This window comes from Aegilops tauschii, chromosome 7 (assembly GCF_002575655.3).
Source record: "Aegilops tauschii subsp. strangulata cultivar AL8/78 chromosome 7, Aet v6.0, whole genome shotgun sequence".
NCBI classification, from domain to species: Eukaryota; Viridiplantae; Streptophyta; class Magnoliopsida; order Poales; family Poaceae; genus Aegilops; species Aegilops tauschii.
Window position 1 is genome coordinate 433,933,420 of NC_053041.3, and position 25,390 is coordinate 433,958,809.

At 43.2% G+C, this 25,390-nt stretch overlaps 1 protein-coding gene across 11 annotated transcripts; it reads right to left on the reverse strand.

The window, feature by feature from the left end:
• Window positions 1-9,897: 9,897 nt before the first annotated feature.
• LOC109735336 (uncharacterized) lies at window positions 9,898-19,470 on the reverse strand. 11 transcript variants are annotated; one of them, XR_012189154.1, is made up of 20 exons: window positions 19,189-19,470; window positions 19,050-19,115; window positions 18,799-18,972; window positions 17,983-18,057; window positions 17,785-17,911; window positions 17,640-17,704; window positions 17,446-17,519; window positions 17,198-17,307; window positions 16,813-16,850; window positions 16,374-16,524; window positions 16,109-16,276; window positions 15,819-15,893; window positions 15,554-15,690; window positions 14,767-14,836; window positions 14,637-14,684; window positions 13,696-13,877; window positions 13,459-13,590; window positions 13,212-13,354; window positions 11,669-11,845; window positions 9,905-10,132 (listed from the first exon to the last, which is right to left on the reverse strand). XR_012189154.1 is itself a non-coding variant. In XM_073504137.1 (19 exons), the coding sequence occupies exons 1-18, from the start codon at window positions 19,453-19,455 to the stop codon at window positions 13,217-13,219; spliced, it is 2,097 nt and encodes a 698-aa protein (XP_073360238.1). In that variant the 5' UTR covers window positions 19,456-19,470; the 3' UTR covers window positions 9,898-10,136; window positions 13,212-13,216. The 11 variants fall into 11 exon arrangements, 4 of the variants coding, with proteins under 4 accessions (XP_073360238.1, XP_073360236.1, XP_073360237.1 ...); XR_012189153.1 differs by having other exon boundaries at window positions 9,969-10,136; XR_012189156.1 differs by lacking the exon at window positions 9,905-10,132 and adding an exon at window positions 12,860-13,014 and having other exon boundaries at window positions 11,726-11,845.
• Window positions 19,471-25,390: the final 5,920 nt, after the last annotated feature.

Consider the following 25,390-nt stretch of genomic DNA (forward strand, 5'->3'; position numbering starts at 1 on the left):
TTCCGGACAATACAATTATAGCATGAATAATAGACAATTACCATGAACAAAGAAATATAATAATAACCATTTATTATTGCCTCTAGGGCATATTTCCAACACTAAGTTCATGATAAATTTAAGTTCTATTAATCATATTACTTAAGAACTCCCACTTAGATAGACATCCCTCTAATCATCTAAGTGATTACGTGATCCAAATCAACTAAACCATAACCGATCATCACGTGAAATGGAGTAGTTTTCAATGGTGAACATCACTATGTTGATCATATCTACTATATGATTCACGCTCGACCTTTCGGTCTCAGTGTTCCGAGGCCATATCTGCATATGCTAGGCTCGTCAAGTTTAACCTGAGTATTCCGCATGTGCAACTGTTTTGCACCCGTTGTATTTGAACGTAGAGCCTATCACACCCGATCATCACGTGGTGTCTCAGCACGAAGAACTTTCGCAACGGTGCATACTCAGGGAGAACACTTTTATCTTGAAATTTTAGTGAGAGATCATCTTATAATGCTACCGTCAATCAAAGCAAGATAAGATGCATAAAAGATAAACATCACATGCAATCAATATAAGTGATATGATATGGCCATCATCATCTTGTGCTTGTGATCTCCATCTCCGAAGCACCGTCATGATCACCATCGTCACCGGGGCGACACCTTGATCTCCATCGTAGCATCATTGTCGTTTCGCCAACTATTGCTTTTACGACTATCGCTACCGCTTAGTGATAAAGTAAAACAATTACATGGCGATTGCATTGCATACAATAAAGCGACAACCATATGGCTCCTGCCAGTTGCCGATAACTCGGTTACAAAACATGATCATCTCATACAATAAAATATAGCATCACGTCTTGACCATATCACATCACAACATGCCCTGCAAAAACAAGTTAGACGTCCTCTACTTTGTTGTTGCAAGTTTTACGTGGCTGCTACGGGCTTAGCAAGAACCATTCTTACCTACGCATCAAAACCACAACGATAGTTTGTCAAGTTGGTGCTGTTTTAACCTTCGCAAGGACCGGGCGTAGCCATACTCGGTTCAACTAAAGTGAGAGAGACAGACACCTGCCAGTCACCTTTAAGCAACGAGTGCTCGCAACAGTGAAACCAGTCTCGCGTAAGCGTACGAGTAATGTCGGTCCGGGCCGCTTCATCTCACAATACCGCTGAACCAAAATATGACATGCTGGTAAGCAGTATGACTTATATCGCCCACAACTCACTTGTGTTCTACTCGTGCATATAACATCAACGCATAAAACCAGGCTCGGATGCCACTGTAGGGGAACGTAGTAATTTCAAAAAAATTCTACGCACACGCAAGATCATGCTGATGCATAGCAACGAGAGGGGAGAGTGTTGTCCACGTACCCTTGTAGACCGATAGCGGAAGCGTTTAACACAACGCGGTTGATGTAGTCGTACGTCTTCACGATCCGACTGATCAAGTACCGAACGCACGGCACCTCCGAGTTCAGCACACGTTCAGCTCGATGACATCCCTCGAACTCCGATCCAGCCGAGTGTTGAGGGAGAGTTTCGTCAGCACGACGGCGTGGTGACAATGTTGATGTTCTACCGACGCAGGGCTTCGCCTAAGCACCGCTACAATATTATCGAGGTGTAATATGGTGGAGGGGGGCACCGCACACGGCTAAGAGATCAATGATCAATTGTGTGTCTAGAGGTGCCCCCCTGCCCCCGTTTATAAAGGAGCAAGGGGGGTTCGGCCGGCCTAGAGGAGAGGCGCGCCAGGAGGAGTCCTACTCCTACCGGGAGTAGGACTCCCCCCTTTTCCATGTTGGACTAGGAGAGAAAGGGGGAAGAGGTGGAGGGGAGGAAGGAAGGGGGGGCGCCGCCCCCTTCTCCTTGTCCTATTCGGACTGGGGGGGAGGGGCGCGTGGCCATGCCCTGGCCTCCTCTCCTCTCTTCCACCTAGGCCCACTAAGGCCCATTAAGTTACCGGGGGGTTCCGGTAACCTCCCGGTACTCCGGAAAAATCCCGATTTCACCCGGAACACTTCCGATGTCCAAACATAGGCTTCCAATATATCAATCTTTATGTCTCGACCATTTCGAGACTCCTCGTCATGTCCGTGATCACATCCAGGACTCCGAACAACCTTCGGTACATCAAAACATATAAACTCATAATATAACTGTCATCGTAACGTTAAGCGTGCGGACCCTACGGGTTCGAGAACTATGTAGACATGACCGAGACACCTCTCCGGTCAATAACCAATAGCGGAACCTGGATGCTCATATTGGTTCCCACATATTCTACGAAGATCTTTATCGGTCAGACCGCATAACAACATACGTTGTTCCCTTTGTCATCGGTATGTTACTTGCCCGAGATTCGATCGTCGGTTCAATCTCGTTACCGGCAAGTCTCTTTACTCGTTCCGTAATACATCATCCCGCAACTAACTCATTAGTTACAATGCTTGCAAGGCTTATAGTGATGTGTATTACTGAGTGGGCCCAGAGATACCTCTCCGACAATCAGAGTGACAAATCCTAATCTCGAAATACGCAAACCCAACAAGTACCTTTGGAGACACCTGTAGAGCACCTTTATAATCACCCAGTTACGTTGTGACGTTTGGTAGCACACAAAGTGTTCCTCCGGTAAACGGGAGTTGCATAATCTCATAGTTATAGGAACATGTATAAGTCATGAAGAAAGCAATAGCAACATACTAAACGATCGAGTGCTAAGCTAACGGAATGGGTCAAGTCAATCACATCATTCTCCTAATGATGTGATCCCGTTAATCAAATGACAACTCATGTCTATGGCTAGGAAACATAACCATCTTTGATCAACGAGCTAGTCAAGTAGAGGCATACTAGTGACACTCTGTTTGTCTATGCATTCACACATGTATTATGTTTCCGGTTAATACAATTCTAGCATGAATAATAAACATTTATCATGATATAAGGAAATAAATAATAACTTTATTATTGCCTCTAGGGCATATTTCCTTCATACCGCACCTGAAGTGTGCCTTGCCATGAGTTAGTCAAGGGGTACAATAGTGATCCAGGAAGGGATCACATGACAGCGGTCGAACTTATCCTTAGTATCTAGTGGACTAAGGAATTTTCTCGATTATGGAGGTGGAAAGGGGGTTCGTCGTAAAGGGTTACGTCGATGCAAACTTTGACACTAATCCGGATGACTCTGAGTAGTGAACCGGATTCGTATAGTAGAGCAGTTATTTGGAATAGCTCCAAGTAGCGCGTGGTAGCTGCATCTACAAGATGACATAGAGATTTGTAAAGCACACACGGATCTGAATGTTGCAGACCCGTTGACTAAGACCTCTCTCGTAAGCATAACATGATCAAACCCTAGAACTCATTGAGTGTTAATCACATGGTGATGTAACTAGATTATTGACTCTAGTAAACTCTTGGGTATTAGTCACATGGCGATGTGAACTTTGAGTGTTAATCACATGGTGATGTGAACTAGATTATTGACTTTAGTGCAAGTGGGAGACTGTTGGAAATATGCCCTAGAGGCAATAATAAAATGGTTATTATTGTATTTCCTTGTTCATGATAATTGTCTGTTGTTCATGCTATAATTGTATTAACTGGAAACCGTAATACATGTGTGAATACATAGACCACAACATGTCCCTAGTAAGCCTCTAGTTGACTAGCTCGTTGATCAATAGATGGTTATGGTTTCCTGACCATGGACATTGGATGTCATTGATAACGGGATCACATCATTAGGAGAATGATGTGATGGACAAGACCCAATCCTAAGCATAGCACAAAATCGTGTAGTTCGTTTGCTAGAGCTTTTCTAATGTCAAGTATCATTTCCTTAGACCATGAGATTGTGCAACTCCCGGATACCGTAGGAATGCTTTGGGTGTACCAAACGTCACAACGTAACTGGGTGGCTATAAAGGTGCACTACAGGTATCTCCGAAAGTGTCTGTTGGGTTGGCACGAATCGAGACTGGGATTTGTCACTCCGTATAATGGAGAGGTATCTCTGGGCCCACTCGGTAATGCATCATCATGATGAGCTCAATGTGACTAAGGAGTTAGCCACGGGATCATGCGTTACGGTACGAGTAAAGTGACTTGCCGGTAACGAGATTGAACAAGGTATTGGGATACCGACGATCGAATCTCGGGCAAGTAACGTACCGATTGACAAAGGGAATTGTATACGGGATTGATTGAATCCTCGACATCGTGGTTCATCCGATGAGATCATCGTGGAACATGTGGGAGCCAACATGGGTATCCAGATCCCGTTGTTGGTTATTGACCGGAGAGTCGTCTCGGTCATGTCTGCATGTCTCCCGAACCCGTAGGGTCTACACACTTAAGGTTCGGTGACGCTAGAGTTGTAGAGATATTAGTATGCGGTTAACCGAAAGTTGTTCGGAGTCCCAAATGAGATCCCGGACGTCACGAGGAGTTCCGGAATGGTCCGGAGGTAAAGATTTATATATGGGAAGTCCTATTTTGGCCACCGGAAAATGTTCGGAATTTTTCGGTATTGTATCGAGAAGGTTCTAGAAGGTTCCGAAGTGGGGTCCACCTGCATGGGGGGACCACATGAACGTGGGTAGTGGGGGCAAGGCCCCACACCCCTGGTCAAGGCACCAAGATCCCACCTTAGAAGGAATAAGATCATATCCCGAAGGGATAAGATCAAGATCCCTAAAAAGGGGGATAACAATCGGTGGGGAAGGGAAATGATGGGATTTCTTTCCCCCACCTTTGTCAACGCCCCAATGGACTTGGAGGGCAAGAAACCAGCCCCCTCCACCCCTATATATAGTGGGGAGGCGCATGGGAGCAGCACCCAAGCCCTGGCGCCTCCCTCCCTCCCGTGACACCTCTTCCTCCCCGCTTGCGCTTGGCGAAGCCCTGCCGGGATCCCGCTACTTCCACCACCACGCCGTCGTGCTGCTGGATCTCCATCAACTTCTCCTCCCCCCTTGCTGGATCAAGAAGGAGGAGACGTCCCCGCTCCGTACGTGTGTTGAACGCGGAGGTGCCGTCCGTTCGGCGCTAGGATCATCGGTGATTTGGATCACGACGAGTACGACTCCATCAACCCCGTTCTCTTGAACGCTTCCGCGCGCGATCTACAAGGGTATGTAGATGCACTCCCCTCTCTCTCGTTGCTAGATGACTCCATAGATTGATCTTGGTGATACGTAGAAAATTTGAAATTTCTGCTACGTTCCCCAACAATTCCATCTTTGACTCTTCTTTAATCAAATGCACCATCTTAATTTTTTTTAGAAAAGTCCATGGGATTGTTTGCCCACCTCGATGAATTTCTTTATATCGATGGATTTCATTATATCGCTAACACGACCAACAGTGTATCATTACAAGGTGTTTTAGAGAGGGGTGGGAGTGAGGAGAGGGCTACATGTGCAAAAATACAAAAGAGGTTGTGAAGCTTTGAACCCATGCCTCAAGAATATATTTACAAATGGATCAAGAGAAGAGCTAGTGCCAGATGAAGACACGGCGGCAATGTTTTGAGCGACAGCTTCAATCCGCGGCCACAGGGGATGGAAGAACATGCCATTCCGGCTTATACCTCAAGCTGCACCATAGCCTCAATCGTGCTGCGACATGCACCTTCAAGAGAGTGGTTGTCAAGCTTGAGATGGTTATGTCTTCCTTACTTGAGATCTCGAAGTCATGCGTCATGATCAATATCCACCAAATGCAACCTGCATCCTTGTGACAAACTACAAAGACAAGAGATCACTGCCCGTTTGCAATGCCTTATCTCAACATACTGAGCAAGTGCATTGCCCATAGCTGCTAGTGCTTATGATGACCACATATACACTGGCCCATGCAACACCCTTCCTTCGAGCGGTTGAGAGGGGCATGAAATCCTGATGCCTCTCTTTCCTACTCGAGCTCAAGCATACTCTTTATTGCTCATGGATACCATTTAGCTCTCCTATCATGTTCTCCTACAAACATTATACTAGAGATCGTACGAGAGCCTGGTTGTTATGTTGTTGAGTTGATGTCCGATGCACTTGGAGATGTTTATATATAGAACTAGTGATGAGGTGGTGATGTGATGCTAGGCATCCTGGTTGAATACTCAAAATGATTACTACTTCACCAATCGTCAAGGTTTCCAGCCTAGTATCTACTGACTAGAGTGAGGACCCTATTGATGTTCACAATAAATGCCACAACAAGAACCGTACTGCAATAACTCTACATAATGAGACCTGCTTCCATACACCGCCCTAGAAAACATACATGTTTCAATAGGGTTAGACTTAGACTTAATCATCGTTAATGCTCATCATGCCCTTAATTGTGAAGGGGTAAGGACCGATCTCGATTGTTGATGTGCTTAGAGGGTGTACCGAAGCAGAAGTGCTACATATTTTATAATGCTTATTATTATTACATATGTAAGCACGCGTGCAAAACTCTATGCAGAAAAGACGCTTGAATATGCTTATGTAGAAAAGCTTAGGGGCTGTTTGGATTGTGACTATGTTTGCCATATATTGCCACATTATTTTTTGCCACACTTGTCTAACTTGAGTTGCTCAGATTGTTAGCCACACTTTGGCTTACCTAAGGGAATCTTGCCACACTTTTTGTGTCTATGACATGTGGGGTTCACTTCTTATAAAAAAAATCTTGCCTTAGGTGTGGCTAGAACCAAATACCCACATAACTTGGTCAAACTTGTCTAATGTAAGGTGTGGCAAAGTGTGGCAAGATGTGGCTAGAAACCAAATAGCCCCTTAGTACTATTGGTGTATAGAGTCAGAAATAGCTTAATCTAAGCTTCAAAAATGAAGTCCAGTTAAAGGACTTATTTGTTACTTTCAGGCACCCAAGGACCTGAGTGTCTGAGAAGAATTGGCGAAGGGTAGAGAAAAAGTTGAACTCTTGTGCAGCCTACCAAAAATAAAAGGACAAAAACAATCACATGCATCGGCTGCAAATGATGAATTGGAAGCATGCAAGTTGTAGAGTGTTGTTTGATCATAACCCAATGTAGGAAGGCCTTTTTATGAGAAAGCACTGGATTTTCCAGGAGCACATCTAGCAGACCTACCTGCTAATCATAGTTGAGATAATTATGGTATGTATGATAATGAAACAATTCAGTGGCTCAGTACCTGTCAGCTCACTGTCTCTAGTAAATCAATTTCTACCCGCGATTCAAACCACACCTCATCCACACATGAAAACCTAGTGTAGGAGAGTATGGAAGCAAATTGACCTATCTTTAATCCCGATGTCTCTTATTCTCAACATTTTCAACACCTTCAGATCCTTCTTTGATGTACCAATCTTGATCGATTTGTTTTTGCGAATTTCTAGCACGGTAGACATACCAAATCAGGCACGAGCAGCAAGCTAGCATTTTCTATCCTATGATATCAGAACCCAAACAATGTGCTCGCATATATATACTACTCTAGCATATATGGTTGTTGAGGGCACTTATCACACACTAATTTCTTCAGATAGCGCGGATCAGAATTGCTGGACATTACATGCGTGAGGCCGGTGTGGGAGTACTTCGTGTGTGTACAAAGTTGAGATTATATGTGTGTGTGATGAAGATCGAATGTCGGTACTCAATCAGCCTGGTCAATTACTACAAATATACGAGATGGGAGATGATGGCCTTCATCGCGTATCTGAGCATGTGATACAGTCATCGTGAGACTACAACAAAGGCCAACGCTTTTCGTGAGGTTTATGCCTGAGGTCTGTGCTGAATTTGGGAGCTCAGCTTAATGTTGTTGCTACTCCCTCCGTTCCAAATTACTCGTCGTGGTTTTAGTTCAAATTTGAACTAAAATCATGACGAGTAATTTGGAACGGAGGGAGTACTTGCTACTGATAAGAATGCACCTCCTCCACCACACCTTCCAGTCCCCGCCCTCACAAGCCATTGGAACATGTCCTTGTCAGATGCCAAATAATTTGGTGTCTGAAAATGCACTCAACATGGAGAACTCCCATGATAGTTCGTGATATGGACAAGGACGGAGTTGTATCTAGGCTCAATTCTACCTGCCTATGTGTTGCATCAAGTTTGTTTATGTTCTATCCAGTACTTCATATCTTAGACCTCATCACAATGTCGTGTGTGTAGCAGCACTCATCACAACGTTGCTTTCAGGAGTATCATTCAAGGTTTGGACCTGGAAAAAATACCTCTCAAGGCTAGGGGCTTTTACTTGGAGTAATTAACATGTATGACTACCCTTTTCTAGGAAAACTTGACTGGGTATTTACATCCCCTAAATACACATCTTCATACCTTGACACTATAGCAATCCCCTTGGCTAGAACCACAAATGATCATGTCTAAGTATTTCATAATAATAGTCCAAAGGGTCGAATCTTCAGATTTGAGGAATACTGGTTGGAATTTGAGGGCTTCTAAGACATTGTACAGAACAACTGGAATAATGTTGCTTTCTATAGCAACTCCGAATAAGATCTTGTCAAAAGATTTAGATCTATTCTTAGAGGACTTAAAACATGGAGCAAAAACTTTCCAACCGTCAAGAAACTAATTGAACAATACTTCCATGTTCTTGCCCTATTGGATGGTCTTGAAGATCAAAGGCCATTTTACATACAAGAAGGTAATTTTAGAAAGGCCCTTATTGAGCACACCGCAAAACTGGTTGAGGCAAAGAGATTATATTGGAGGAGGAAAAAAAGGCAAATACTAGATGGCAAAATTAGGAGATGAAAACACATTTTTCATACTAGTGCATCTTAGAATTACAAGCATACATATCCTCTTCAAATTGTGATGATGGTTTATCTGCTAATGATCATGACTAGAAAGTTGTCATCCTTTGGCATTCTTTCAAAGACGGATCAGGTACTTCTAATGATGTCTCTATGCAATTTAATATCAACCACCTATCCAGAGACTATGGTTTAAGTCATCTAGAAAACCCATTCGCCAATGAGAAAATTTTATGAAATTATCAGGAACATGCCCAATGATGAATCCCCTGGACTTGATGGATTTGATGATCTCTTCATGAAAAAATGCCTGCACATCATCAATGAACAGTTTTACAAGCTATGCTTTGATTTCTATGATAGCAGAGTGAACCTCCAGAGTGACCACAATGCATTTATTGCCCCTATCCCTAAGAAAGCCAATCCTGAATGTCCTTCTGAATTTAGTCCTATCTCCCTTCTGAGTATGCCCATCAAAATAATCACAAAACTGCTTACAAATAGACTTTAAAGGATATATAATCTTTATTCTCAATAAAAACCAGCGTGGGTTTATTAAAAACAAAACTATTTAGGATTGCCTCTCTTGGGCCTTTGAATACCTTCAGATATGTCAAAAAAACGTCTGAACATGCTTATGTAAAAAATATTACTCCCTCTGTTCACTTTTGTAAGACGTTTTAGACAACTGAAATTGAACTGTTTTAGGTGTTGTCTTAAATATCTAAAACGTCTTACAAAAGTGAACGGAGGGAGTAGTAATTTTGGTGTAAGGTCAGAAAAAGCTTAATATATGCTTCAAAAGCAATGTCCAAAAGGAGTTATTCATTACTTACACCCACCCAAGGACCGACTGTCCAAGCAGAATTCACAAACGACAGAGAAAGAATCAACTCTTTTGTGCCAGTAATGTGCAGCTTTCCAAATATAAGAGGAAATAGAAACGATTCTTATGTGTTGGCTGCAATTGATTCAGATGTAAGTTGTACAGCAGGTCCAGATCATGGTCCAGTATACAGGAGCTTTTGTGAGAACGCACTGGATAAGCAAGTAGCATATCTGGCAGACCTACCTGCTAATCACAGTCGAGACAATAATGCCACAAATGGTAATGAAACAATCCGATGGCTAGCTACAAGTGAGTAAGCTCCATCTAGTCCTCTGGTTGATGTATGTAATTCAAAACACACCTCACCCACACGTGAAAACCCAGTGTATGAGAGTATGGAAGCGATTTGATCTAGCCTTGATTCCGATGCCTCCTATTCTTAACATTTTTGACACCTTGAGGTCCTTCTCTCATGTAACATCCTTGATCCATTTGTTTTTGCCATCTTCTAGCTAGCACAGTAGAAATGTTAGATCAGGGTGAGCATCAAGCTAGTGTTTTCAATCTTAAAATATCAGAACAGAAACAATGTGCTCGCATGTATATACTACTCCAGTATATGTGGTTGTTGGGGAAACTTATCCAGCAATAGTTTCTCGAGATACTGTGTATCAGAACTGGTGGACATTGCAGGCATGAGATCGGTGTGGGAGTACTCTGTGTACTCAGTCAGCCTGGTCAATCAATACAAAGTATACGGCAAAATCATAGTAGTATTGGTGTATAATCAGAAAAATAGCTTAATGTATGCTTCAAAAGTGAAGTCTAATTAAAGGACTTATTCCTTATTTTCAAACACCTGAGGGACAAAAATTCAAAAACACCTGAGGGACCAAGTGTTCGAGAAGAATTTGCGAATGACAGAGAGAAATGAACTCTTTTGTGTCAGTAATGTGCAGCTTACCCAGTATAATTTATACATGCACTGCATCGTCAGGGAGCTTATCTAGCAGACCTAGCTGCTAATCATAGTTCAGATAATTATGCTATATATATGGTAAATAAACAATGCAATGTTAGGGTGTGCAGCTACGGCCAAGCTCGTTCCATCTAGTATTTCAAACGGCACATGTAATTCAAACCACACCTCATCCACACATAATAACCCAGTATACCCCTCTTGGGTAGATGCTGGACAGCGGATCGCTTGGCGCGCGGCGGACTGCCTCATGCCGATATGTGCGTGCTCTGTGACCAGGTGCCGGAGTGCATGGAGCACCTGCTTGCGGGCTGCTCTTTCTCGCGACAGGTATGGCACGAGGTCCTGTCTTGGTGCCGCTCCACTACGCCCCCTCCCAGTCCTACTTCTGGCTTCAGGGAATGGTGGCGGTCTTCATACTCAGCGACGCCGGCAACTCTTCAGAAGGGCTTTGCCTCAACCTCTATGCTCTGCGCCTGGTGCCTCTGGAAGCACAGGAAAGAGGCCATCTTCAACAATCAGACACCATCCGTCTCCCAGCTGGTCTCCGCCATCAAAGAAGAAGCGTCCACTTGGGCACGCGCCGGCGCCATTGGAAGGGCCTGCGTATTACCTGTAATATACTAATACTAGTTTGTAGACTAAGTTGGGGCTGAGCAACCCCATTCCCACCTGCTCTGAGAATCATCTCACGCCGCTCTCGTGTTCGTGCTGGTGATTCCCAGCCGCCTCCTCCTGTAATTGGTTCTCTACTCCTTCTATCAATGAAAGCGCAATCTTTGCGTATTTGCCAAAAGAAAATAACCCAGTGTACGGGAGTATGGAAGTGATTTGATCAAGCTTTTATCCCGATGCCTCCTATTCTTACATTTATAACACGTTCTGATGTAGCAATATCAATCTTAAGATTCAGAACGGGAACACCATGATCACATACACACACACACACACACACACTACACTAGTATATATGGTTGTTGGGGGCACTTATCCAACACTAATTTCTCAAGATAGTGCGTATCAAAACTGTTGGACATTGCAGGCATGAGATCAGTGCGGGAGTACTCTGTGTGTACGAAGTTGAGATTGTGTGCCGGAGTATATGGTGAGATGAGACATGATGATGGGCTTCCTGACGCGCGTGAGGCTCCTTGCAGCACGCGAGTGCTCTTCATACAGTTTCCTGGTTGCCAAATTCATGACTTGAATTGGATCGGTGGCTAATTGCAATCATACCTCATTCTGCAAAAGATAGGATATTTCGCATTACAATTGTTAGTTGAAAATGCACGACAGGTTTTCTATGCAGTTCGCAACAGGACAACAGTTCAAATTATAGTTTTAGAACTTCAGTTCAAAAACCAAATGCAAAGGGAACGCGCTACTGTTTTTTTGGAGAGCTATGGTGTGGCAATTAGAAATGTAGGAGGAACTTAGGCCCTGTTCGGCAATCCACCCACTCCAGGAATCTGCGAAGCGAGGAAAGTGCAGCTCCCTGATTTTCGACTACAGCTCCGCCCACTCCGGGAGCGGAGCCATTCCAAACAGGGCCTTAATTGAGTAGGATCGTAACCAATCAGTTACCATGATCCTTCAACATTTTTTGGTAGAACCGTAATTATGATGGAAAATCAACGCTAGTTGCCAGTAGCATCGATCTCTAGCTCCCCAAATCAAATGCCTTTTGTGTTGAAGTCGCATGGGCTTTAGACCAATATAACAAAAAAAAATCGAGAGTGCGCCAAAGACATTCCATATTTTATATTAGGCAGCAAATAATTTGGAAGAAGTTTTGAGTCGTTGCATACAACGCCTCAAAAATTCACACCCCCTCCTAAACGCCTAAACCACTAACTCCTGACAAAAACCTCCATTTTCACCGCTCCTGCTTGCTGCCACAAAGTTATTTCATCAAGGATGGGGCCAAGTTGCCAAACTCGAGATGCATGTTCTGATGGTTGTCTGGAATCTCGGCAAAGACACCGAAACTAGCAAGTGCAAAATCTCACTGGTATATCGAGTAAACATTCACATGGTCCACCATGCCCAGTAGTGTCTTTGTTTGCATCTCTCTATCGTAATCCCACATGTGCTGGAGAGTGATGAGCACCAGCAACTAGCGACCTCAGAAATAGGCCCTCGATCTTAACCAACACATATGCAACATCACCATGATATCAACAATTCTACCTATTATGTAAATACTTGAACTGGTCCAAGGAAAACCATTATCTTGATCAAGTACAATTTTTTTACCCTAGAGGAGCAACAATTGTCTTATTGTCATTCAGATATTATCTGTGATTTACTAGCCATGGTCGGTTGTGGCACCAGCGAGAATGTAGGGCGAAACCCGGTTTCCATGGTTGGTGCAGGCGACTATGTGTAGCGTGTAGCTCCCATAAGTTGTACTGTCCTAGATGGCGACAAAAGAAAATTTTAAGTTTTAATAACACCCTGTTTTCTCAAGAGTACTTCGAATATCATAAAGACAGACTAGAATTATAAGCACAGAGTAGAGGAACTGGATTGAATATACAGAAACACCATGTTGCAAACACACTACTGCACATTTTACGCTAGAAGTACTTGGTGTTAACAGAAATACCTATGTCAAGAAAGGAGTTCAGATGCTCTTTGGATAAGCACTTCCTTTGAACCTCCAACTTTTGCCTTTTTTGCACTGAGAAAGCACTTCAGATCAGCAACTGTAAGCAGACGCAACTCACCTCGCTTATGATGATCTATCACCTGAAAGCATTTTATGTCAAGTTATTAATTTATTAAGTTAGTACCAAAAGCAGTATATATAAATCTAGCTTGCCCTCTTTCAAGCACAAATAAATGACAGACACCTTTGCAGTTAACTCGTCCTTGTCAACATCTGGCTTTGTTTTTGTCTTTGTTGTTGAAGTTAACTCATCCTTAACAATTACTGACTTTGCCTTCGTCACCTTTTTAGTAACATCCTTTTGATGATCTATTGCCTGAAAAAAAAATGCCAAACTACAACTTCACTGTTGAAATCACCTCATACATAACTAAACAGTTTGCAGAGATTATCATCGATAAAAGAAAATTAGGCAACTCACCGTTTTGGTTAGCTCGTCTTTGACAACTTCTGGCTTTCTTTTCGATTTTGTTGCAGCAGTTATCTCATTCTTGCCAACCATAGACTTTGATTTTGTCGGTTTTACTTTTGTTCTAAGCACATCCTTCTGAATATCTAGCACTGATGATATGTCTTGCGGGACATTAGGCGCATAATCTTTACTGTGAACACAACAATATCTGAGTTAGCACTACTGAAATGGCAACTAAGACTATACTGTGTTCAAGTTCAACTATAAATATTCAGGTACGTTTGTAATCCACAAACTATTGCATGTGCAATGTCAAGCAGAAAGAATGACAAATTCCTTGAATTCCTAAGATAACAGCTTCCATTCAAATGGTACTTTGTAGAACTGATGAAAATAAGTATTTTCCTTTGTCAATCCCAGGCCAGCACCTTTTTTTTATGCAGCCACATCATCCAATTACCCGCAAAAATCTTGAAGATGTTACATGTACATATAGCTGCATATTTTCGCTGCATAGTAGTACATAAGCTATCTACAAACTCCGAATTTCCCACTGCGTGTACATACTAAACAAAACAATAATACTAAGACAAAAACTCAGTGGCTTGGTGTCCCTTCCCCATTGAGCAATTTTTAATCAGTTCAGTTGCACCTTTATTCTTTTATATGAAGTACTCCCTCTGTCCCAAAATAAGTGTCCCAAGCTTAGTACAACTTTGTACTAAACCTAGTACAAAGTTGAGACACTTATTTTGGGACGGAGGGAGTACGAGATATCTCACCTTAAGATGCTTTCATTCCCATATAGTATCGACAAGATCCAAATTTACTCATGCAAACAATATATTCTACTTCTTTTATGAAACTTCTTATTTGATAGAATTAACAGCATTCTCTCACATAGCAAATAATATGAGAAAAATAAATAAAGGGCATTGACATATGACATATCTTCCTCGCATCCAAGTTCCTCTTTTCAGAACAATCCTTTTGGTGCACTGCAGAGGAAATATGGATGATTAGATCCTGTACGTGTTAGTACAATTGATATGTGTGGAAGGGTCCCCTGATTGGTAATACCTTTTACAGTTCCTCCTTCACCATTGTTTTCTAGAATCTCTGCATGCTTCCTTTTAGGATTTCCAGAAGTCTGCAAGGATGATGGGATATTCAAAATTCAAGTTCCATAAATAATAAAGCACATTGGTACCAATCCACGTTTGAATCAGGGTTATTTGACATAAATAACACCATGTGGAACTTTAGGTAATGTAAGATAAATTTCTTTATTATAATATATAGTTATACAAAAAGAAGAAGTCCATATAGTGGGAAAATATACAATCAGATGACGTAAGAGAATTATTAGGGTCAAAGATTGGCAGAACAAAAATAGCTGGCATGAACGATAAATAACCTGATTTGTAATGGACCTGAAAGTTGGGTAGATAGGGAGGCGTTGGAAAAAATATTTGGTTTATTGTTGGTTGCCTAACAAAACAACCCTGGTTCACAATTTGACACAGAAACCTTATATAGAAGGAAAAAACGAAATAACATCTTTAGGGGAAATTAATTGTCAGCGAATCTTAAGACACCCCAGCGATGTAGCTACTAATCACGCGGCTCCAACTTGCGACACAATGGCAACATGCCTTAGCGTGGGGAGGCGCTGCTACAAATCCTAGACGCCCCACAGATGTGGCTTCGAACCACCGTGGGTCCTGTTACCGAATCTGACAATGAACCGGGAACGAACCCGAATCCTGATCCAGATCAGAGTTCGACTATGGTTGGAGCGAATCCAGTAACTATGATCCAAGCACACTAGATCGAAGGTATGGATATTCTTTTGGGTAAGGCATACCTGAATGACTTGCTTCAGAAGACTTGCACTTGATGAATCAACAGGATTAGCATGGCTTGCTTTAGGGAAATTTCCAAGTGATGATTTTGGTAGGCTAGTTTCACTCGATCTGTTTGAACTATCAGCATCAGATTGTTCTGATGCAAAAAATAGCACAAAGGGAAATTGTAGTCTGTTTTTCTAGTGAAAGGAATCTGCTAATTAAGAAAATGAATTGACTATGGACGATCAACAAATACAAATTTGCAGATGTAATTATATTTACCAGAAGAAAACCACGTTTTGTTTTTATCTGCTCGTTTACTTCTGCCGAATGAAGGCTTCAATAATGTTATTTGCGCTGCAGAAGATATTTTAATACAGAAGAACCACAGTCACTGTCAGTTGAACTGTGAAGGAAATGAGACCGTAATAATTAAATGAATTATGTAGATAAAACTTAATTAGCATAATCACCTATTAGGAACAACATGATTTAGTAACCTGAATTATTTGTTTGCATTTCCTAACGATGAAAAGTGACAACAAATAAAAAGAAGAGAAATCTAATCTTACATTTGAATGAACTGGTTAAGACAACAGACTGTGATTGACAACCATGCTTGATGGAATGTGTGTCATCGCCAGTGCCAGCATCATCCAGAGACTGAGCTATCTCAACTTTGGTATTGCAGAATTTGGCAGCCGAAGAGGAAAAGACAGCTGGTTTTGGGGTCCGGAAGTCTTGTGATAGTAGAAAATACGTATGCATTTAGTAAAAACATGTGATGAATCAATATTTCAGCCATATGAGCAAACAAGTTTGTTTGACAAAACGTACCTAAAGCCAATGATTGGTCTTTGGTCACAGAACTTGGATGAACTAAACGAAGATCCTCTGAATTTTCGGTTCTTGCAGTGTGCATTGCCAGTTTACTTGTGGCTTTGTCCCAAGTAGGCAGAGTCGCCGTGCAGTTAACTACTAATTGTTCCTGCAACGTAGGAGCCCACCGTAAAAACAACAGAGACCTACTATGCCCAATTTGTATAATTACGTGCTGGCAGATAAAGGTTCGCATAGTTCAAAATGAAAAAATCATTTTAAAATGGATAACAGTGATTTATCAATACAAGTGATTTGCTTGCATGAACAGCGATATCTACAAAAAAAATTAACATGCATTTTTGTACCATTTTATAGTAATGATGTGAAGATAAGGAAAACGATATGACGAGTTGAATGACAACAGCATTATTTACTTGAAAGGTCAGTTGATTACCTTAATTACTAGTTGACTCTGACCAAAGCAATTCCAAGCTAAAATAAGAAGCAAACGTCAGGCATGATCCAACATAGTTATTATTTCTTGCATTCTACAAAAACTTGTCCCCAGAGTCATTGAGTAAAGATAAACAACAATAATAGTATGATCCGACATAGGACCTGAACACACATCCTAAGGGACCAGACCTATGATTCTCCTGTAGATATCATATGTCTTTTATGCTTAAATGGTAAGCCATATATCTACACGCCTTGCATAACTCTCATACAACACCGAGAAACATGGTTTACAGCAACCCCTGATTACAACAACTAGAAGCATGTATGCCAATTCACAGTTAGTAAAGGATATTTACAACAGACAACAGAACAACCATCACCTTTCAACGATTCTATAAAGGACCGCATGGAAGACATTGCCTTTGATGCTCTAACAGATTTTGGGGAAGGCTGAAGCCCCGGACCTTGGAGGACAAATGGAGAAGGCAACCTACATAAGTTGGATAAAAGTAATTAAAGCAGAACATCAGATGCATGTTTGACATGGAACTGATAAATGATAATGATCAACATATTAATAACAACTGTAACAGCACTGAGTGTACAATTATATTTAAAAAATCATAACCATTGCTTCTCACAGGAAGCTCCGCGTGTCAGTTTGACTGCTGCATGATAACTGTAGTTCGTCTCCACACCATGCTGCAAAATGCAAAATTTGTGAAATGAGAAAAAATGTTAAATGCAGGAAATACTCCGGAGGTTAAGCTTACTAAATAAAAATAATAATATTGAGATAGTAGGAAATGCCAAATATATCACCTTAACTGAGCAAAGCTCTGTAAAGCTGTCCAAGATCTGCCCTGAAGGAGGTAATTCGCTAAAACCTATGAAAGGAAAACAAATATCTTAAGATTTGAGAAGAATGTGAGATGATGTAGCAAGTAATACGAAAACTCTAGCTTACCAATCACATGGCCTTCCTGTAATGTTGGAAGAATTGCACAAGCTGTCTGGAGGTTACAACCATCCAAACTTACTTCCTTAATCTGTTGAAACGTTTCTATCACACTGGAACTAGCAACATCTGAGATCTAGCAGAAATACATAATAATTAACTTAGCTAGTTTCTTCTGTAAGGTGCCCAATGAACAATGAAGAATACCTTAAGTGCAGTGAACCGAAATGCATCAGGTGAGACAACAAACTCATAATCATCATTTAGTCCAGATCTGACTTCCTGTACCAATTCGACAACCAAAGATGGTAAGCTACAAAACCATAATAATATCAAAGGCTCATATGGATTAATAGCTCGTTTACAAGAAACAACAGAAAACAAATTCGAGAGAGAAAACAGTTTATGTAACACTACAGTCTCTGGTTTTCTACATTGTAAGATGGAGTACTTGTCCTGTTGAGTGAAATAATTACCATCTTTGGTAGCAGAAGGTCAAACATTGCCTATACTTTATATGAACCATAGTGGGCTCATGCTCGAATAACAGAAGTATGTTAGTGCGCTCACATTCTGATGCTCAACCGGAAATGCTTAATGAGAGGTTCACGAGTTGGTCATGACAACAGGATGTACACATGATACTAACGAAGGGATGAACACTTGAGTTGCAAAGACGGCACTTAAGTTCTGAAGTTAACTGATAACTCATGTGTCCCAGCAATATACAGGTTGATCTTGGTACAACAAAGTTGATTTAATTCGGACTGCATCAAGCTTGCTCAAACCAAGCTTAGGCAATGCAGTTGGCTTCTGTACAGACCAAACAATGATGACTACTGCCTGAGGTTTGGTTATGTACTTTGCATAACCGTTTTCCACCCATTTCTGGATAAGGCTTGAATCGATCAATTTAGCACCATGCACAATCATGTACGCATATGGAGATTATAGGCATGGCATTTATATATACACCAACATGCAGCAATGCAGCGCTACGTGAACAGGGTGAAATCACCATACCACATTCAACGCGCACAGATCAGTTCTCTCCTCGATCACAGCAAACGTCGACTGGACGTATATGCTCTCACCGACAAAGCTCCACCCACGCTCAAGCATCAGACATCGAAGTCCACACTCAACCGCTTTTGCAACCAGCGAGCCTGAACAGACCACCTCCTCCTCCTCGCCAACCTTACAACGGAGGACGCAAAATTAGCCAGCAATTACTCGTAGCATCAAAACGTCGAGCAGGTGAGGGACACGCTCACCGAGGCGCCCGTGAAGGCAGCCGCGATCTCGGAGGCCACCTCGGCGGCCGCGTGGGACTGGCATCTCTGCAATGATCGGAACCCACGGGTCACGTCTCTTCGCCAAGGACGGAACGAAAGCGAAGCAGTTGAGCGAGACCTGGTAGACCACGAGGGCGTCGGCTGGGGACTGGGGGAGGCACGCGAGACGGTGGCGGCGGGACAGCCTGCAGCAGAGGATGTCGAGGTCGAGGGATGGAACTGCGGCGGAGAAGGAGACCTGGCGGAGGAGGAACGGCGGCGACGGGGCGGAGGATGAGGTGACGGGGACAGCGCGCACGAGGACCTGGTTGAGGAACATGGCGAGTGTGCCCGGCCCTGAACCTTCTGAATCTTCTGCAACAGCACCTCTGAAGAATGGCGACATGCCGGTTCAGTATAACTTCAGCGATCAGGATGCAACCGGGGGAACGAAAACCGTAGATCCAACGGCTGCTGAGGCCCCCTCCTATATCCATAACAAAGCTATATACTAAACCAGCGACGATTAACATGTATCAAAGAAAATTTTTTTTGTTTTCTGTGTGTTTAATCCCCTACTTGTTGTCTACTTTTATGTTGAAATACACCGAAAGCTGGAACGACGGGTATGTTTGGTTGTAGGCTTTTAGCCTAAGTTTTTCGACAATGGATGAATTTTATTAACTCAAAATGAACATCAAGAGGATACAACAGAATGAATACACACCTGGCCTCTGCATAACTAGGATGCACACAGTTAATACCAACTCACACGCATAAAAAATACACCAACAACTAGCAAAGTCAAACAAAACCGAAGCTATGCCTTGGTGGAATAAAAAGAAAAAACTCTGAAGCAATCAAAATAATGATCTACAATCTACAACAGCAACCATATCTGCACCAACCATCTCTTGACATCAGCTGTGATGTCGCCACCGCTTTCCACGATCCCAGCAGCTACATACATAGCACGGTCTTGACGTGAGGTGCCACGCAAATAAAAACCATGCTCGTACAAGCAGACAGTCAAGCCACTATAAGAGTCAGTCACCACCGACAACTCTGAACAGCAAAGGTTGCCGTCTCACTTTGCAACGAAGATCCAAGGAGGAAGGTCACTGACACTGTCAAATCCAAACTCGGGATGCTCCGACAGTCTCATACCATCCTCATGCTCCGACGTCCTTATCTGTGGTGGCAGAATCAGATAGCAAAACAAACTTGTCATTGTTGTTGGATCTGAAGATCCAAAATTCCCGATCCTGTCTTGGCAATCACCTAGCAGCACAGGACCACGTCGACGCCCACGCACCCGAGCGAAGAACCGCCATACCATGACGTATTAGGCCGACGTTGCCTCTTGCGTACTTGCAGATGGGATCGTGGCCACCAACATCTCACACAAAGATTGCTAGCCCAGCCAGAAAATCCACTGTCACCGCTGCACATCGATACCCTCTGCCTCAAGCCGATGTCCACAGATCTCACTCCGAAGCAACGATGGACAAGCTACCACGGGCTCTGATGATCAAGTCAGCTCCAATACAATGCCTCCATGAACAGTGGCGGAGCCAGGAATGAAGCAAACCCCGGGCCTAATTTTTTTCGACAACATGGAAAACTTTCAATGATGCGGCAACACGAGTGAGTGTCTTCATCATCCGACGATGCTGCGCCCTTCGAGACAGGGTGAGGGGGCGGGGGCGCCTTTCGGTGATGGATATGATTAGCGCTGATCTCGACCATAGGAATCACATGGTGTTGTAGTTTTTACTCGATGTTTGCCTGCCGTCTTCAGTGCTTTGGTGTTATTGTTGCCTACCACTTTTGTATCTTATCGCTCTTTTCCTTGGTTTTTGTTTTTGTTGGGGTCTTGCGTTGTTTTGTTAATTGTAAAGTCTTCATTAATTTAAAGCTAGGTGGCCGTTTTTTTAGAAAATACAGAGGGGTACTATATTTCTTTTTCATCTTCCCGGGTACACCTAACATGTGTTCTTGTCCATTCCTAGCAAAATAAGCCGACGTTCTCAAATCCCATGCTGCTATTCCCATGGCTCACACGGGCAATGGCGCCATGCGATGTTGTCCGGCGTCGCGTGGTCCTTTTCCCGCTGCCCTACCTTGGCCACATGATCCCCATGCTCCGGCTTGCCGCGGCGCTGCACGCCAGCGGTCACGCCATCACCGTGCTCCACACGGAACTCGATGAAACTTCCTCTCCTATTTTTCTCCAAAAATGTGAATTTATAGAGTTGGAATTAGGGTCAGCGAAGCCTCATGGGCCCCACTACCCACCAGGGCGTGCCAGAGGGAGGTGGCGCGCCCTGGTGCCTTGTGGGAAGCTGGCCCCTCCAGTGGGTCTTAGTTCCATAAATCTCCATTTATTCCAAAATAATTCTCCAAAAAGTTTTGTCCAATTCCGAGCTTTTATTTCTGCGCAAAACAACACCTTGGTAGTTCTACTGAAAACAACGTCAGTCCGGGTTAGTTTCATTCAAATAATGCAAAATAGAGTCCAAAACAAGAGCAAAAACGTTAGGAAAAGTATATACGATGGAGACGTATCAAGTACTTAGTAGGATGGCTAATGCGGACGGAGGTAGCCGAGGGGAGATTACACAAGGGGGTACCTAGGTTCGGGCCCTTGTGTTGGTGTAAAAACCGGTAGACCTCGGGGTAGGGGGTCCTGAGCTGTGGATCTCGAACATATGGTAACAGAAACAAGGAGACGATGTTTACCCAGGTTCGGGCCCTCTTGATGGAGGTAAAACCCTACGTCCTGCTCTTTGTTTATATTGATGGGGATGTATAAGTATAGAGTTGATCTACCTAGAGACCGTGAGATGTGTTCTAACTCTAGGGCTAGGTGAATGAGATTGCGTTAAAGTCCCCTCTACAGGCTAAACCCCTTGGCTTGTATACACACCAGGTAGGGTATCAAGAGTTACAAGGTCGGTATCTGGGCGTAGAGGCGGTGAGAGAAGTCTTGGAGTACACGATAAGTCTTCGGTGGTTATGGTCTTGATCTTGTCCTCAGCGTGCGGCTTCCGGAGTCCATCTTGAGAAGAACGAGGGCCCACCGGCTCAATCCGAGGAGCATGGGCCGGCTAGGTTAGCATCCCCTAATTCAGGACACCATCACCTTGTATTTGAGGTAATACACTGCATCCTGCTTCTATTTTGTATTCATGGTGGAGTTCCTCGTGCGAGAGGGTTACAAGGGAGATGTGTATATGACTACCGAGGGTTGAGTCAACGTGTAGATGGGAATGGCTGTTGGGGAACGCAGTAATTACAAAATTTTCCTACGATCACGCAAGATCTATCTAGGTGATGCATAGCAACGAGAGGGGAGAGTGTTGTCTACGTACCCTCGTAGACCGAAAGCGGAAGCGTTTTATCAACACGGTTGATGTAGTCGTGCGTCTTCATGATCCGACCGATCCTAGGACCGAACGTACGGCACCTCCATGTTCAGCACACGTTCAGCTCGATGACGTCCCTCGTACTCTTGATCCAGTTGAGGCCGAGGGAGAGTTTCGTCAGCACGACGGCGTGGCGACGGTGATGATGAAGTTACCGGCGCAAGGCTTCGCCTAACCACTACGACGATATGACCGAGGTGTGTAACTGTGGAGGGGGGCACCGCACACGGCTAAGAGATTGTCTATTGTGTGTTCTAGCGGTGCCCTCCCCACATATATATAGGTGGGAGGGGGAGGGAGCAGCAGGAGGCGCGCCCCAAGTAGGAGGAATCCTACTTGGGGCCTAATCCTATTCGACCTCCCCCTTTCCATGTTTTCCGGAGGGAGAAGGAAAGAGGAGGGGGGAGAGAAGGAAAGGGGAGGCCGAATTGCCCCCTTCCTTTCTCTCCTCTCCCTTTCCTTTCCCCCACCCTATTCGGCCATATATGGGGCGCCCCAGCCCACTAGGGGCTGGTCTGTCCCGCCCTAGACCCAATAAGGCCCAAATCTTGGCCGGGGGTGCCCGGAACCCCTTTCCGGTGACCTGATACGTACCCGGTACCCCCAGAACACTTCTGGTGTCCAAATACTATCGTCCTATATATGAATCTTTATGTCTCGGCCATTCCTAGACTCCTCGTCATGTCCGTGGTCTCATCCGGGACTCCGAACAACCTTCGTTACATCAAAACATATAAACTCATAATACCGATCGTCATCAAACTTTAAGCGTGCGGACCCTACGGGTTCGAGAACTATGTAGACATGATCGAGACTCATCTCCGGTCAATAACCAATAGCGGAACCTGGAATCTCATATTGGCTCCCACATATTCTACGAAGATCTTTATCGGTCAAACCGCATAACAACATACGTTGTTCCCTTTGTCATCGGTATGTTACTTGCCCGAGATTCGATCGTCGGTATCTCAATGCCTAGTTCAATCTCGTTACCGGCAAGTCTCTTTACTCGTTCTGTAATGCATCATCCCGCAACTAACTCATTAGTCACATTGCTTGCAAGGCTTATAGTGATGTGCATTACCGAGAGGGCCCAGAGATACCTCTCCGAAACACGGAGTGACAAATCCTGATCTCGATCTATGCCAACCCAACAAACACCATCGGAGACACCTGTAGAGCATCTTTATAATCACACAGTTACGTTGTGATGTTTGATAGAACACAAGGTGTTCCTCCGGTATTCGGGAGTTGCATAATCTCATAGTCCGAGGAACATGTATAAGTCATGAAGAAAGCAGTAGCAATGAAATTGTAACGATCATAATGCTAAGCTAACGGATGGGTCTTGTCCATCACATCATTCTCCTAATGATGTGATCCCGTTCATCAAATGAAAACACATGTCTATGGTTAGGAAACATAACCATCTTTGATAAACGAGCTAGTCAAGTAGAGGCATACTAGGGACACTTATGTTTTGTCTATGTATTCACACATGTACTAAGTTTCCGGTTAATACAATTCTAGCATGAATCATAAACATTTATCATGAAATAAGGAAATAAATAATAACTTTATTATTGCCTCTAGGGCATATTTCCTTCAGTATCCCACTTGCACTAGAGTCAATAATTTAGATCACATCACCATGTGATTAACACCAATAGTTCACATCACCATGTGATTAACACCCATAGTTCACATCGCCATGTGACCAACACCCAAAGGGTTTACTAGAGTCAATAATATAGTTCACATAGCCATGTGATTAACACCCAAAGAGTACTAAGGTGTGATCATGTTTTGCTTGTGAGAGAAGTTTAGTCAATGGGTCTGCCACATTCAGATCCATATGTATTTTGCAAATTTCTATGTCTACAATGCTATGCACGGAGCTACTCTAGCTAATTGCTCCCACTTTCAATATGTATCCAGATTGAGACTTAGAGTCATCCGGATCAGTGTCAAAGCTTGCATTGATGTAACCCTTTACGACGAACTTTTTGTCACCTCCATAATCGAGAAACATATCCTTATTCTACTAAGGATAATTTTGACCGTTGTCCAGTGATCCACTCCTGGATCACTATTGTACCCTCTTGCCAAACTCATGGTGAGGTACACAATAGGTCTGGTACATAGCATAGCATACTTCATAGAACCTATGACTGAGGCATAGGGAATGACTTTTCATTCTCTTTCTATTTTCTGTCGTGGTCGGGTTTTGAGTCTTTACTCAACTTCACACCTTGCAATACAGGCAAGAACTCCTTCTTTGATTGTTCCATTTTGAACTACTTCAAAATCTTGTCAAGGTATGTACTCATTGATAAAACTTATCAAGCGTCTTGATCTATCTCTATAGATCTTGATGCTTAATATGTAAGCAGCTTCACCGAGGTCTTTCTTTGAAAAACTCCTTTCAAACACTCCTTTATGCTTTCCAGAAAATTCTACATCATTTCCGATCAACAATATGTCATTCACATATACTTATCAGAAAGGTTGTAGTGCTCCCACTCACTTTCTTGTAAATACAGGCTTCACCATAAGTCTGTATAAAACTATATGCTTTGATCAACATATCAAAGCGTATCTTCCAACTCCGAGATGCTTGCACCAGTCCATAGATGGATCACTGGAGCTTGCATATTTTGTTAGCACCTTTAGGATTGACAAAACCTTCTGGTTGCATCATATACAACTCTTCTTTAAGAAATCCATTAAGGAATGCAGTTTTTGGCTTCCATTTGCCAGATTTCATAAAACGTGGCAATTGCTAACATCATTCGGGCAGACTTAAGCATCGATACGTGTTGAGGATATAAACCTTAGAGTCACCCGCCCGGAGGGGCCGGATTACTCATAATAGTCATCGCCAGAAGCCCGGCGCCAAGCGTGAAGACGGTG

Coding starts and splice junctions, on each gene's coding strand:
- LOC109735336 (XM_073504137.1), bottom strand. CDS start 19,455: ATGTCGCCATTCTTCAGAGGTGCTGTTGCAGAAGATTCAGAAGGTTCA. Junction 17,520..17,639: donor CAGAGCTTTGCTCAGTTAAG/GTGATATATTTG, acceptor TGCATTTTGCAG/CATGGTGTGGAGACGAACTA. Junction 17,308..17,445: donor GCTTCCTGTGAGAAGCAATG/GTTATGATTTTT, acceptor CAACTTATGTAG/GTTGCCTTCTCCATTTGTCC.